Source organism: Aphelocoma coerulescens, chromosome 21 (genome assembly GCF_041296385.1).
Source record: "Aphelocoma coerulescens isolate FSJ_1873_10779 chromosome 21, UR_Acoe_1.0, whole genome shotgun sequence".
Lineage (NCBI taxonomy): Eukaryota > Metazoa > Chordata > Aves > Passeriformes > Corvidae > Aphelocoma > Aphelocoma coerulescens.
This window is the reverse complement of record NC_091034.1, coordinates 7898320-7913647: the sequence shown is the minus strand read 5'-3', so window position 1 is coordinate 7913647 and position 15328 is coordinate 7898320. Positions and strand designations below refer to the sequence as shown.

Here is a 15328-nt window from a genome sequence, read left to right as displayed (position 1 = left end):
CAGCTGCATCTCTGGACTCGGGTAACTTGAAATCGTGCACTGGTACCCATCTGATTTTTCCCGGGGAAAGGAAATATTCCTGTCTGTGATTTTTTTAAAAACAAAGCCACCCCCCACCCTGACAATACTTTTGAGAGGCAATGAAAGCAATTAATGGTGTCAAAAAACCCTGGGAGGGTGGAGCAGGGAGGGCCGGGCTGACGCAGGAGCGGGGCTGAGTTGTCGGGGGAATGGAGGGTTATTGACTCCAGCTCCAGCTGTGCTTCGTTAGCTGGAACCATAACCCACAAAATTAATCTTTAACAATGTATGAAGGGAGGGGAGCCCTCGAACACGAGGCTGTTCTGCAGTGCCCTCCACGCTCAGCCCTCGTAGAGGCTTTGGAGAATTGCAGAGACGTTTGGTTACACTAATTAAAGAGAGGAAAAGGGATGTTCTGCTCCCCGTCCAAGGGCTGGGGAAATCCTTGTGTTGGGAGAAGAGGGTGCAACTTCCAAGAGGTTTCCTGAGCTGAATCAGTGTTGGGAAGCACCTTTGGCTCCTCTCTGGTGTTGCTGGGGTTGTTGGAGGGTTCCTGGGCCATAATTCTGCATCAACACCTGCCCTACCTGGCTGTTCCCCCACAGGGGTGTCTGGAGAGCAGCTCCTCACTGGGGGCGTGCTGGGCGTGTTCTGGAGAGCTTTGTGTGTTTGCAGCTTGGACCAGAGCCCTTCCAAGTCAATGGCAAGACAATTGATTCTGGAGGATGTTCTGGGCCAGGCTTCTGGCTACCTTTGTGCTTAATTTGAAAGTGATGTGTATCTGCTGGTGGATTCCTCTAAACAGATTAGGGAGGTGCAATTGATTTCAAACGGGCTATAGATGAGTATAAAAGGCACAATTGATTGGCTCAGTCTATTTGAATTTTCTGGGGACAGAGGGATGTAGGAAATAAAGAAATAAAATGCCCCAAACCTGAGAGTAAAAATACAGCGCAAACAGGACTTCTAAAATTGGATGGAATTCCGGGATTTACAAGGAATGGCCCTGGTACTTCTCCCCTTTTGGCTGAGTTTGCTTCTGTTCCTGAGGTGGCTTTGGGCAGAGGTTGCACTTGGGGCACATTTTCTGTCTGCACAGATCAGGAGGGGGCAGGACTGGAAAAACACCTTGAACGCAAAAAGTATTTGAGGGCAGGAGATGCAGAGTTCATAAAGTGCATGGTTTTCCCCAGATTTTCCCATTTTTGTGCCCTTTTTGGCCCACTGCTCTCCTCTCCCCTGGGTGCTGCTGCTCACAGACAGCTGTGCTTGGCTGGGACCTGCAGCTCAGTGGGAAGAACCAGTGTGGCTCCTTGGGGTGATGCCTTCCAGATGGGTTTAGCTCGTTATCACAGTGATTAGGGCTGCCCTTAATGACCACAACTGGAATTTATAGACAGAGGTAAACAAGTTTTTGTTTGGTATTTGTGTAAAGTTCTTAATTTGTTTAATTAAAAAAACATGGGCTCTTCTATCAGTGTTCCTCCCCTGCAGAGAGCCTGACTGGCTTTCCCAGGACTTCTTCCTTTTGCCAGCTTTATTTGGAAAGTTGAGATCAATTTTTTTCAGAGAAGCTGTTATTATTTAAGTGTTCCTGTGCATCTTTTGGCCCTGTTTCACGCACCTTTCTCCCCGTCCAGAGGACATGCACAGAACTGCGGCCTCACTCTCCCTCGCTGGGGTTCCCTTCCCAGTTTCATGGTTTCGTTGGCTAAAATTACAGATTCTGTGGGGCAGTGGCACCGCAGCCTGCCTGGTTTCCAGTGTGTTCCCTGGTGTCACAGGAGCCTGCTGCTGGCTGGCACAGGCAGGTGTCCCTTTACAGCCCTGGCTCATCTGGGTCACGACTTCCCTGGGCTACTGGCAGAGCTTTAATTGAATGGTGATGTGCAGATATTTGGTAGGAAATGCTCGGGAGATGGAGACTGGTGCCTGATTCTGCTGCCACCTCCTTCCTCTCGGTGTGGATGAGATGCAGGCTGGGAGTGAAAGGGTAGGAGAGGCTGGAAGTGCATGGCTTGGGTAGAAGTGGAAGAATTGGATACAGAAGGGGCTCTGCTGGAAAGTCCTTTGCAGAGTGAATGAACAGGGCGAAGTGTGGGCCCTGCAGGGACTGACAGCTTCGGAGAGGAGAGCTGGGTCCGAGATTCCTCACCAAATTCTTGTTTTCTTCTCTTTCCCTCTCCCCATCCCAACCCATGGCAGAACCGGGGCCGCCTGGCAGAGAAGAGGACGATCCCCCTGCCCCCCACCAGGATCCCCAAGAAAGAGCTGAGCTCGATTTTCTCACACAGTGAGGACAGCGAGGAGAGCGACAAGAGCAATGGTCAGCACCCCGAAGTGAAGCAGGAGGAGGATCTGCACATCAGTATCATGAAAAGAAGGTACTGCCCTGTCAGTGCTGGAGTGTGGGGGCAAAGACACAGAAACCAGGCAGAGCCTTGGGGAGGCAGCGCTGCCCCAGGGAGTCACCTCCAGGGGCTGGAACCACCCTGCAAATGCCACATTTCAGCTCACAAAGGGCAGCTGGGGGGGGTATTTTCACTTACTCGTGTTTGGAGTGAGTGAGGCTCTGTGTGGCCTTGAGTTTGCACTGAAGGGTCTGGATTTGCACATTATCAGTTGTGCCTCACTCCCTGCCCAGGGCTCTGTGTCTTTGTAGCCAAGGAGCTGCACGACCAAGAAATCGTCTGTGGGCTTATCCACAGAGGTGTGGGGGGCCCCAAATCCTGCCTTCTGCTTTCAGTTGTGCTCCAATTCTGGGGTCATTTAAATTGAGGGGAATTGAGTGTTGGGGAGCAGAGTTTGGGAAGGGGTAGCAGCAAGGTGTGGGGTCCTGTGTTTGATTACAGAGCATCCTGAGAGCCTCTAGGAGTGAGGGAGAAGTGATGGGAGTTGCAGGGGGGAGGAGTAACTGCTTGATTTTGATCCTGTTTTTCCCAGTGCCATAAACATTCATCCTGGAATTCTGCAGTCTTAGAGGAAGAGGAGAAAGGATTGTCTTGAGTTAGGTCCTGGTAACTGACCTGGCCTCTCCTGTGAGGCCTCAGTGCCCACAATATTCAGCTGCAAAATCCTGGGTTCTCTCACCCCATTGAAAAACCAGAAAAACTGTAACTCCAGGAAAATAAACCCCTAAAGGCACCGTGCCTCAGCCTCCCGTGCAGATCATTGCACCTCATCTCGGTTGTCATCTCCCTCTGATGCATTCCGGGGCTCAGATCCCGAGACAAGCCCTATAAAAACAGAGCAGAGGGAACTGAAGGCCTGTAATTGCTTTCCTGGTGTTTTATGTGTTCCTTGCCTGGGAGTAGATCAGCTTTTCCCCCTTACCTCCGACAGATGCTGGTACCCTCAGCAGCTGAGGGCTTGGAGCAGGGAGACAAAAGAGCAACCAGCTCTTCCCATAAAACCCTCCTGTAATTAAAGCCTGGGTTTATCATTGCAGCTGTCCAGGAGCCGTGTTCCAGGGTTATCTGCTGGAAATGGAAAGGTGTTTGGGGAATGGATCTGGGCTGTGCCCGTGCTCGGGGCCACAGAGCACAGGGAACCCTCCTAATCAGTTCTGGTGAACTGCCCGCTTCTCCTGCCCCCTTTAATTATGCTTTTAATGCTGCGAAATTACAGTGCTAGATTGTCTCATTAGGAGGGAGAGCAGCATGATAACTCCATAATTGATAATGCTGGGCCCCCCAAATATAAAGTGCTCTTATCTTAAATCTTTAATTACTGTAATTGCTTTGCTTTGTTTATTAGGAAATGAAGGAAAAATGTTTGGCAGTCCTTAGGCAGTGATCCCCCAGCTCACCATGGCTGTGCTCTCAGCAGTTCTCCATCAGTTTGTCTGGAGGTCTCTTGGTTAAGCTTTATTTCCTTGGAGGAGAGCAGCGTTCTTCCCGGCTGGGTTAGACTCCCACTGCTTTTGTACAGTTGTTCTTTTCCTTTTCCTGGGAGCTCTGCTGCAGTGTGGGGGGAAAGCTGGAACTGCGGGGCAAATGGAGCAGGCAGGATTCCTGGGAGTGCAGCAATAAGGGAAGAAAGAGGAATTCAGTGCTCGGTGCCCAGGCAGGGACCACCTACTGCTCCCACCCCCAGCATCCCCAAGCATTTTGTCCCCTGGACAGGGGTCCCCCAGCCCCCCTGTCCCAAAGAGGGGGAGACTGGGCACTCCAGCTTCTCCAGAGCCATAGTGGGGAGCAGCCTGGCCCCCTCGTGCTGGCCCTGGTGGCCAGGGTGGCTCTGGGGACAGCAGCAGCACAAAGGCGCCGCAGCCCAGACACGACAGCTGGGCCCGGCAGGGACTGTGCCCCATCTGCTGCTGCCCTAATTCACCTGTTGTGTCCTCCCCCAGGGGCCGGGGCTTTGCTGGCCCCCACTGAGAGCAGAAATAGGTTAAACTGGGATGGGAAAACAAGGCCAGGCCTCAGCAAACCTGTGTTTTCCTCCCGCTGCCCTGGACGTGCCCCCTGCACACCTGGCACTGTGAGCACCTGCATCACTGCTTTCAGCACTTGGCCTCTTCCTTTTTCTGCTGTTCCCAATTCCATTTGTGGTGTTTCCTTCCACTGCTGGCACAAGGGAGGCTTCCTGCTGCTCTAAGGGCTGGGCACTGGAGAAGGAAAGACTCTGGGGATTAGAACAGGAGTTGGAAATTTGCTGGCTGGTCCCTCAGCTCAGCCTTGGACAGCAGGTTCCTCTGTGATGCTGGGCATTGCCCGTGGCCTTCAGAGGAGATGTGAGGCAGAGAGAACCTTCCCTGTCCTGTTCCTGCAGCCCTGGGAAGGGGCAGGGACCTGCTGCTCCCACCTGAGCCAGAGCATTCAGCTCATGCCAGCTGATCCCAGCTCCTTCCTGAAGTGTCCCTGTGCTGGGAGACTGCAGCACTCAGCTCTGGAGGTTGTTGGGACCGTGCTGCAGAGGAAAATCCTTTTCCTTTCTCTCAGATTCCAGCTTCCTGGAAATCCTGCTCCTTTGCAGCGCTGCCTACAAGCAGCAGTTGTGTTGCTGAACTCCCAGGTCTGGTTAAGCTGTCCTGACTCTCTGCTGGGATGTTTCTCTGGCTGTGAGCATCATTTCTGCTGTTTGGGGAGAAGGATGGCGTCAGTATCGGGCATTTCTGTGTCAGTGTCACCTGTGCAGTTCTCTCAGTCACAGTAATACTGGCAGAGCTGCACTGGTGCAGTGAGCACAGAGCAGAATTCAGGCAGAAATTTTGCCTTTCAGGAAGCCTTTTTCTTTTCTCACAGACTGTTGACCAAGCTGCCACTCCCCAAGAAGCTGAACTAAAATTTCGGCCAGTCTTGGCTTTTGTTACTGCCCTCTGGATTACCCCAGACACCAAACAAGGGAAGTGGTGGAGTCACCATCCCTGGAAGTGCTCAAGGAACGTGTGGATGTGCCACGGTTTAGTGGTGAACGCGGCAGTGCTGGATTAAAAGTTGGACTGGATGAGCTTAGAGGGCTTTTCCAAGCCTAATGATTCTGTAATTCTAAATTAGACTCTACAAATTCCATCGCTCTGCAGTAATTTGGGAAGCTTTAACTTCCTTCCCCTCTCAGGGAGATCCCACCCAGCCCTGATAAATGCATTACCTCAGCCTGGGAGCTTTTCCACCCCCAGGTGCAAACTGCCTGTCAGGATCTCCGTGATGTTATCCCAGGAATCTCCGGGCAGATGAAAGCCAGGGCAGCCAGGGAGGAAGGCTCAGCTTTACCAGCAATATCCTCACATGCTGCTGGATTTAAGCCCAGCATTATCTTGTGGGTTCATGCATTTAATTCCTGTTTTAAAGAGCGGCCTCTTCCATTGGTGTGGGAGGGGAGGGAAAGAGGAGAAGTGCAGTGACAGCATCTGAGATTGAACAGGGTGGGTCAGGAGCAGCTTTGTCCAAGCCCCCAGCAACGTGGGAAGGTGTGGCTGAGAGTAAAGCTCAAACACCTGCTCAGAGTGCTGGGAAGGTGTCACTGACCTCATGGGGACTTGGATTTGAGGGGAAGAGAGGGGGAAAACGGCCGCTCACTTCCCGGGGATGCTGCAGGGTAAAATATCACACACAGCAAGAAATCCCTTCTTGCCCAGGAAGGAGAGGTGAGAGAGCAGGAAAGGTGAAGTGTAAGAAGGGAAGGAAATGAGCTCCTGCCCCACAAGTGCTCTTGGCATCTCTGCCCATCTCCTTGGGCCTGACCTTGCAGCAGCAATTCCGTGCTGGAGACCAACCCAGATGCCCCAAGTGCCAGTCTCCTGCTGCAATTGTCAGGTTGTCCTTCCAGGAACCATGGATGAGATTCCCTGAATCCCTGTTCCCTCCCTGCTCAGCCTTCTGGGTGCTGATGTGGATACAGGGAGAGAGTGGGAGCTGAGGCAGGGATAACTGGGAAGAGCAGGGAGGAGAGAGGATCCAGCTCTGTCCACCCAGCCAGGCAGCACTGGGATTGCCCTGTTTGTGTCCTGTGTTCCAGGGCACGTTGAGTGCCCAGGGGTCCTGGTGCTGTTGGGCTGTGCTGCTTGAAGAGAAATCCTTAATTCATCTTCACCAGCTCTGTCCCTGCAGGGCAGGCAGCTGAACCAGAGCACGTGGGCACAACCGTGGCAATATTCTCTCTTCTCTCTTCTCTCTTCTCTCTTCTCTCTTCTCTCTTCTCTCTTCTCTCTTCTCTCTTCTCTCTTCTCTCTTCTCTCTTCTCTCTTCTCTCTTCTCTCTTCTCTCTTCTCTCTTCTCTCTTCTCTCTTCTCTCTTCTCTCTTCTCTCTTCTCTCTTCTCTCTCTTCTTCTCTCTTTTCTCTCTTCTCCTTTGCCTGTGCTGGAAAATGGGGAGGTTCAGACAAACGCCCCCCAAAGAAAGAGCTGACCTTGTAATTCAGTGGGAGTAGGAAGGGGCAGCTGTGGGTCAGAGCTGGTGCTGTTTCCTGGCACAGTTCACATCCCCTGCCCACCAGAGCACAGGTTCTCTCTCACTCCAGCAGGTTTGGGATGAGGCTCCTCCTGCTCTGCAGCCACAGCTGCTTTTCCTGCCGAGGGCAGGGCAGGAGGGGCTGCTCCAGACGTGCAGAAGTGCCTTTGGCTTTCTGATCTCTGCAGCCTTTCGGGGACCTGCACCTGCAGGAGGTGACGTGACCCCCAGCCAGGAGCCAGCACAGCCAGCAGAGGGGCCCTGGCAGGCACTGGCAGCCCTGGAGAGGGTTTGTGTGAGGACACAGCCCTGCTGCCAGGCTGCTCTCGGGGGCTGGGGCTGTCATCCATCACAGTGACACAGGGACACGGCCTGGGCACAGCCCTCCCTGAGCTGGGGACAGCAGAGCTCCAGAGGGGACACCCAGCACAGAGGTCAAGCACTGCCTCACCCCTGGGGTGCTGGGGGGGCTGTCTGGGGCTGAGGGGAGAAAAAAAATCCATCAAAACCCCAACCCCCCTGGCTGCTCTGCCTTAATTTAGGATATTGTTCATCCCAGCCTGCTACTCCTGCCTGTCACAGGCAGAGTGACAGAACACGCCAAGTTAATTTCCGAGGTGGGAAATTGCTGATAATTTATTTCCAGCTGGGGAGGGAACACGGCACAGACACGATCGGGGGTTCTGCCTCCTCTGAACGGGGCCTGGGAGCTGAGACAGCGCCCTGCAGCCCCTGCAGCGCTCAGGGAGAGGGGGTGCAGCAGGAGAGGGTCAGGATGCAGCAGGAGAGGGTCAGGATGCAGCAGGATAGGGTCAGGATGCAGCAGGAGAGGGTCTGGATGGAGCAGGAGAGGGTGTGGATGCAGCAGGAGAAGGTCTGGATGGAGCAGGAGAAGGTCTGGATGCAGCAGGAGAGGGTCAGGATGCAGCAGGATAGGGTCTGGATGGGGCAGGAGAGGGTCTGGATGTGGCAGGAGAGGGTCTGGATGGAGCAGGAGAGGGTCAGGATGGAGCAGGAGAGGGTCTGGATGTGGCAGGAGAGGGTCAGGATGGAGCAGGAGAGGGTCTGGATGTGGCAGGAGAGGGTCTGGATGTGGCAGGAGAGGGTCAGGATGCAGCAGGAGAGGGTCAGGATGGAGCAGGAGAGGGTCAGGATGGAGCAGGAGAGGGTCTGGATGGAGCAGGAGAGGGTCTGGATGCAGCAGGACAGGGTCTGGATGCAACAGGAGAGGGTCAGGATGCAGCAGGAGAGGGTCTGGATGCGGCAGGAGAGGGTCAGGATGGAGCAGGAGAGGGTCAGGATGGAGCAGGAGAGGGTCTGGATGGGGCAGGAGAGGGTCAGGATGGAGCAGGAGAGGGTCTGGATGCAGCAGGAGAGGGTCTGGATGGAGCAGGAGAGGGTCTGGATGCAGCAGGACAGGGTCTGGATGGAGCAGGACAGGGTCAGGATGCAGCAAGGAAAGGATCTCTCAGTGCTGAGCAGCTCCTGGGTCCTGCTGTGGGCTCAGAGCTCCAAGTGGGGCTGGACAAGGCAGGAATTGGGGCTGAGGGGGTCCCCAGGGGGGAGCAGGGTTTGAGGGGCAGGAGATGAGCACTGAGCCTGTAGCACTGACCTCTCTTTTGTTTGTTGGCAGGATTCACACCCACTGGGATTTAAACATCTCCTTCCGAGAGACCTCTTGCAGGTACCATTTTGGGGCACCTCTGTATGGTAGGCTGGGAGTTTCTGATTTGGTACTGGATGCTGATGGATGGGAATGAATGTTGCTGTCAGTGCTGGGGGGGTTTTCCTTCCTCCCTTTGTTCCTCCTTCTCCTCTTCCCACACACCCTCTCTTTTGTTTTTATTTTGGGGGAATTGGGGGGTAAACAGTCCCTTTTACACTGGAAGAGGGAATTGATGAGACTTGTAAAGAAAGCCCAGTTTTGGTGTGTTCATTCTGGTCCCGAGAAGGTGGAAATTCATAAATTGAAGCTCTCCAGTTGCAAACATGAATATTCCCCTGTGGCCTCTGGGTCAGGTGATACCCTGGGCTTGGTGCATTATCTCCACGTGCTGCCAGCACTCACAAACTTCTAATCCTTTAAAAATCCAGCTGCAGAAACTTGTGCTAAAAACGGGGATTTGGAAAGGTCTCTTTCATCCTGGACTGCCAGATCGGGATGCAGCCCTTGAGCTGTAGAAAACGGCTCCTTTTCTAGAGTGAGAACAATAAACCTGAGCAGCTGTGAAGCCTCTCAGGGAGGAGAAAACAGAGAACAGGAGGAGGCAGATGAGGGCAGGGCAGGGCGAGGGTCTGTGAGTGCTCCATCCACGCTGTGGAGATCGGGATCTGCTCCGTGGGATCTGCTGGCACAGAGCAGCCCAGTCAGAACTTGTGTGAACCTGTTTGGTTGGAGATGGAAAAGGGAAAATGCTACTGCTGGTGGAGCAGAGGGCCACGTCCGTGTCTTTCACTGAGCACTGGAGTGGCAATAAACCTTGGCCATGGCACTGGAGGTGGGAAATCCCTGTGGACTCACGCTCCAGCAGGGACCAGTGAGGGCAGAGGAATTCTCTGGTATTTCACTAAGCACAGACTGTGGCTCTGAACCATCAGCTGCCATGATTTGTGAATTTTCCAGCGTTAAGAGCACAAACCCCACCCCACAGTGGGTGGTGCAGCAGGCCCAGCTCAGCCAGCACCCATAAAACCAGGTTTTTGAAAGGCAGCCCTTAGAATAAAACCCCTGGTCTGCTGCTCGAAGCTTTTGGGATTCTCAAATACAAAAGGATGGAGTCCTTCCAGGCAGACCCTTTCATGATAAATATCAGCCCAGAGCAGAGTTTTATGGCTGAGTTATAAACTCCTAAAAGGCAGAGGTTTGGGATGGAAGTGCTGACAGCGCCTTAATTAATGGCCCTGTGAGCAATGATTCTGCACAATGGCAGCTGAGGGTGCCAGCACCTTTGGAAATTAAAATCCCTGTCTTAAAAAGAATAATTCTGAACTTGCAATGCACAGAATAAAATAATGGTCTGATTTTTATGGCAGATGCATTTCCTGGGCTTCCTCAACTTGGCTGTTCCCTTCAGTTTAGCTCTGTCCTGGAAGGAACCTCAGTAATTCCCCTTGGGAACAGAAGTTTTGCTTTTCCTGATGAGTCCAGCTGTCAAAAGTTGCCCATCCAGCCCGTTTAGAAGGAAAAAACCTGTTATGCTGTGTGGCAGAAGAGGGATTTTGTGATTATATGGCAGTACAGAAGAAGATTTTACATATTTGAGTGGCCCAGATTGCCACACAGCCCTGTAAAACAGATCTCAAATCTACCATGGGCTGGCAAAAAGGTTGAGCTGACCTTTTTAATCAGTGCCCTGCACGGCTGAGCAGGGGGAGTTTCCTGGGTCATCCCCAGACTGTGGCAGGAGATCCCTGGGATGCCCCAGGGTGCACAGAGCCACCACGGAACCTGAAATCAGGCAGGGCTGGCAGCTGCCCCCTGAATTTCCCTCCCCCTTTGCCACCAGTTTGTCTTTGATCTTCCTTTCAAGTTGCCAGAGGATACCTGGATCCATTGGATTCAGCCACCTCAGGATTGCTGGAGGCGCTGCCCTGGATAAAAAGCCATTTAATTGGGGACAAATCATTGCCTAGACAAAGAACCAGAGACTGAGGATCAGGCAATTGTCCTGGAAGGGAGATTGGGATCTCTCTGTGCCTTGCCAGGTGCTTTGCTCCTTTCCCTTTTAAGCTTTGAAGTCGGTACAGGTTTGGGTTGATGTTTACAGCTCGTTTTCCTCCAGAATTTCCTGTTTAAGGTTGAATTCTCTCGTATGGACTCACTGTGCCTGGAATAATTGGCTGAAATGTGGTCAGTGAGTGATGCTCTGCTTTTATTTCAAGCTAAGCCCGTCCAGTTTTGAAACACAAAGGTTCAGAGCTGGTCTCTGCCCCTCTCAGCACCCAGGCAGGATCACCCTGATGAGGGGAGGCATCTCATGGAGATAAACCGGGCAATAAAGAGGAGTTGTGGGCAGGAAAAGGATTTTCCTTCCCTTTGTTGCCACCTGATGTCTTGAGGGAGCTGCAGGGAGGGCAGTGAGCAGCAGATACGAGGCCAGGGTGTGTTACTGCCTCGTCCTGGTGCAGCTCAGGGTGGGATAGCCCTGGGAATTCCAGGACACCCTCACTGCAGTGAAGCCATCCCCGTTTCTGGGGAAGCCCAGGGCTGTTTGCTGCTGCCCTGGTTAAAGAGGGGCTGGCAGGAAAGGGAGGTGGGTTTAATTTGGTTAAAAGAGCAGGACAGAGAACTGAGGCACATCAGGACAGTGAGCACAGGAGTGAGTTCTGCAGGACATCCCAGGCAGGATTTCTGTCCCCAGAGTCCTGCACTGCAGTAAAACATGGACAGAGAGGAGGAAGGAGGGTGGGGGAGAGTCCCTTCACTGCCAGAGGGACAAAAAGCCTCTGGAGGGGACACTCCAAGCTGCCTGGGCCTGCCAGGGAATGCTGTACCCAGGTCTATCCCACGTGAAGGCTGCATAAGGAGAGGGAAGGAAAACAAAGGCAGCATTTGCCCAGAGCAAATAAAATGCATTTAACAGCCAGAGGTTAAACAGAGATTTCCAAGGTATTGAACCAGCATTCCTGGTTGGACTCCATGGGGTTGGGATGTGTTTTAGACAGGAGACATTTCGCCAAGAGCCTGTGTGTCCCTGTGCACGTGGACACGTGTGGTTAAATCTGAATAAAACGCCCTTTTTGGGCCTTGATTTAAGCCAGGCACAAACTGTCCCTCAGCCAGAACTGGGTTTAACCAGCAGTGCTCAAAGTGGAGTGTTGGATGTGCAGGCTGGGTGGGTCTGGTGCAGCTGCAGCCCTTAGGAAATGGGTTTAAGTGGGAATGGAACAGGGGAGGCAGGAGGAAAAAGAACATAAGTCAGGCTGAGGGGACTGAGGAGATGCAGAATACCTGGGAAATGAGATGGGAGAAGCAAACAAAAGGGGAAATCAGTGATTGAGCTGCTTCCTTTGGAAAGACACCCAGGGAGAGGAAAGGACAGCAGGGGAGGATTGAAAAGCAGCTGTTTGTGAAGGTGTCAAGGCTGCTCCTGAGTCAGCAGAGAGCTCTGCTGTGCCACACAGGTGACGTTCTCGAGTGCCACAGCATCCTGCTGCTCTGCCCTGCCCTTTCAGGATTGATAGGGGATGCCTTTGGGGCTGGCTATTTTTTTTTTTTTTTTCCTAGTAAGCTTTTGCCTTCTAATCTCCGAGAGCTGAAGCAGGGACTGAAAGGTCGGAGGAAGTTTTTAGCAGCTGGAGGCTGAATGTGACCCCTGAGCAGCCTCAGCCTTCAGCAGGTGCTGCTGCCAGAGCTGGGCTTTGTCAGAGGAGAGCCTTGGAGCTACAGCAGGGAACCCAGGCAGTGGCACAGGGACCAGAGTGTCCCCAAATGGGGACCTGCCCTCACCCTCTGGCAGTCCCCATTCCTCTCGTGGTCCCAGCTGGAAGAGCTGATGTTGAGCTGAACGAGTCGGGTTTTGCCCATCAGATAAATTCAGGGCGGAGGAGACTGGGGAGATCCCGACTGTGTGGGACCTGCAGAGCTGTTCCCAGAGCTCCTGGGGACTCTGGGGGACGATTTAAAGCTGGTTCTTGACTCTATGGAAAACTTTAAAAGTCTCCAGTGAGACACCATGGATGTGTCAGCCTGGTATGGGGAGGGCATTTATATTCAACATCAGGCTGCATTCAGCCCATCCAGAGCATTTCTGCTCTGGGTTTGGGGAATGGGCTGCTCAGGGAAGTACTTTAATCCTCATCCTGGGTTTGAAGGAATCAGGCACAGCAGAGGTACCTGAGTGGCTTCTCCCTTTCCTGTAGGAATAAGGCCAAACAAAGAGAAAATGTGGAGTGCTGAAAAGTGTTACTTAATCTGAATTAATTATGTCATCATCATTTCATTAGCAGCACTTTGTGCTCTTGCATTCATTCCCAGGAAGATTTGTTTGGCTGCAGGGGTGGGGAAGGGAGAGGAGACCATTTATGGACTAGCAGAGATTCGAATGGTAAAGGGGAATGGGGAGCTGATAACTTTCATTTAAAGCTCAAATTATATTTCAGATAAAGCTGAGAAAAGCTGTTAGATATCTACAAGAAAAGGGGGAGAGTTTATTAAGTGTAGTTCTGGCCATGTTTATCCCCAGAGGAGAGGGGTCTCTTGTGTAGGGTATCCTAAAGGATTTGGGATAAACTGGGAGTCTCAAGGCCTCTGTGTGTTGTTGAGACACAAACAGGCTTGGGTGCAGCCTTGGGAAGGATTCCTGATAGCTTTTAGCCCACACAGTCATCAAAGAAGGAATCTCATCCACCTGCTTCTGGATCCCAAGCTTCAAGGGCGTGGTCCTGGAGCTGGAGGTTTTCTGAGCTCCCTCCTCACACCCTTCTGTGGGGTTGGAGGGATTTGGACGTGTCCTGAACACCTCGATGATGTGAGGGACTCCTGTGGATCCTCCCTTCCCTCTGCTCGGGGTCTCCCCTGCTGCCCCAGCCCCAATCAAAGCCGCTCAGCCGAGGATTTTAATATTTCATCAGCTCAAAGCGGGCGGCTTGATGAGTGGAGAAAATGAGGGGAATTTGGGATATTTAAAGAGCCCTCATCTCCATCAGGCCCAGCAGCTGTGTCAGCCACACATTCCTTTTGCTGCCTGAGCAAAACATCTGTTTGTGTGTCCCTGACAAGTCCAAAACTTCAGGGATGTCTCTCCTCCCCATCTCTCCGGGTGGTGTAATTCCATCTTTTTTTTATTTATGAGCTTGCTGAGCTGAATGACAAAGCAGGCTTACAGTAAAAACATCTTCATACTTATTTCCACCTTATTTTGGAGTTGCCAGCCCTACTGATCATTTTTATGAACTGTCATGAGCATTAATGAAATTTTATGAGCATTTTGCTCGGGACATTGCAGGATGATTAATTTGTTTTTTCAGGCTCAGTCTGCAGGGAGATTTAGGGCTGTGCTGCCCATGGGTAGGGTTGGGATTTTCAGGCCTCTCTGCTCCCTCCAGTTGGGAAAACTTGTTTACCCCTCCCTCCTCTTTTCCTTCTCCTCATTTCCCTCTTTCTCTCCCTTTTTCCCGTGTCTGGTGGGTGACATCTCCTCAGGAGGTGGAGGTACCCGAGAGGCAGAGGCGGGATGCTGGTGAGTTGTTGTCTGTCAAACTCGTGTCTGAGAGGGACAGAGAGTGACCAAAAGGGTTTTTTACCAACGGTGAAGTTTCAAAAGTTACCCAAAAGGCCAAGCAATAAAAATATAACCAAAGGTGGCCAAGGAGTGAGGGGCAGCTTTCCCTGAGCTTTACCCGCTGGAAATCATGCTTCTGTCTAGAGAAATCCCCATGGGAGCAGCTCGCTCCTGTGGCAGGGGGAATTTCCAGGAGCTCCAGCAGGTCCCAGGCTGGGTTCCTGGTGCCAGGGAAGTCTGAATCATCGCTGGGCACAAACCTCAGTCCCAGCTCAGCGTGTGCTCCAGGATCGTGCAGCAAACAGAGGAGCTGGGATGAGTTTGGGAAGCGTGGAGAGGGAGCAGCAGGAGCGCTGGGGGAGTTCCCTGCTGCAGCTCACGAAGTGAGGGTCAGAGGCTGCCCTGGAGCTCCTCGGTGGGGCCAGAGGGATGGGGAGAGGCCGGGGCAGGAGGCACAGCCCCGGGGCTGCTCGGAGCTGCGCATCCCTGCGGCTGCACCCAGCCCTTCCCGGGGCGGTGAGCCCGGCCGTGGCGGAGGTGACAGCGCTGCCAGGAGAGGTGACAGCGCTGCCAGGAGAGGTGACAGCGCTGGCCCGGGGTCACGCTGCTGCTGTGCAGCGGGGACAGCCCCTGCTGCTCCCCCCACGCCTTCCCCGTCACCTGAGCCTGCAAATCCTTGACCCCAATCCTGCCGTGCCCAGCTTTAGGTCACGATCGGGGGATGCTGCAGGTTTGGAGCTCTGTGCAAGGTGATAAGCAGAGGGAGGAGGGGACGCTGGGGCTGAGCTGCGGCTTTCCCAGCTTTCCCTGATCCACATCCCTGCCTTTTCTGCTGACTCAGTCACCCTGGCTTTACTGCTGGGGGTCAGGGACACTGACCTTGCCTGGCTGCCCAGGGACCTCCGGCACTCAGCGGCCACGCCAGGGCACAGCCAGGCACGCTCAGGGGAAAGTTATTCCGCAGAATTTCTTACCCGGGGTGACTCTGGGCTCTGCTGGGCTGGGGGTGGTTAATCCTCCACTGGTTTGGTGCTCTGTGTGTGTGAGAGAGAGTCAGAGCTTGTGAAATGGGTTTTGTTCCCATTTTCTCAGGAAGCTTTGTGTTCTAGTAAGGAAGAAGCTGAGAGGATTCATCAGTTCCTGGGAATAAACATTATTTTATTCCCAGAGCACTGGATTGGGCATGGTCAGGGT

The 15328-nt window shown here is 53.1% G+C and overlaps 1 protein-coding gene across 2 annotated transcripts in view; it reads left to right on the top strand.

The window, feature by feature from the left end:
- The window catches only part of SAMD11 (sterile alpha motif domain containing 11), an 86628-nt gene that overhangs the window by 21352 nt on the left and 49948 nt on the right, over positions 1-15328 (top strand). The window contains exons 1-3 of one of the 2 annotated variants that reach the window (XM_069034695.1): positions 951-1030; positions 2227-2405; positions 8545-8595. In XM_069034695.1, the coding sequence (XP_068890796.1) occupies positions 998-1030; positions 2227-2405; positions 8545-8595 (263 nt within the window). In that variant the 5' untranslated portion in view covers positions 951-997. Of the gene's footprint in view, positions 1-950; positions 1031-2226; positions 2406-8544; positions 8596-15328 lie in introns of those variants that run through there. The other variant, XM_069034694.1, reaches the window with a different exon arrangement.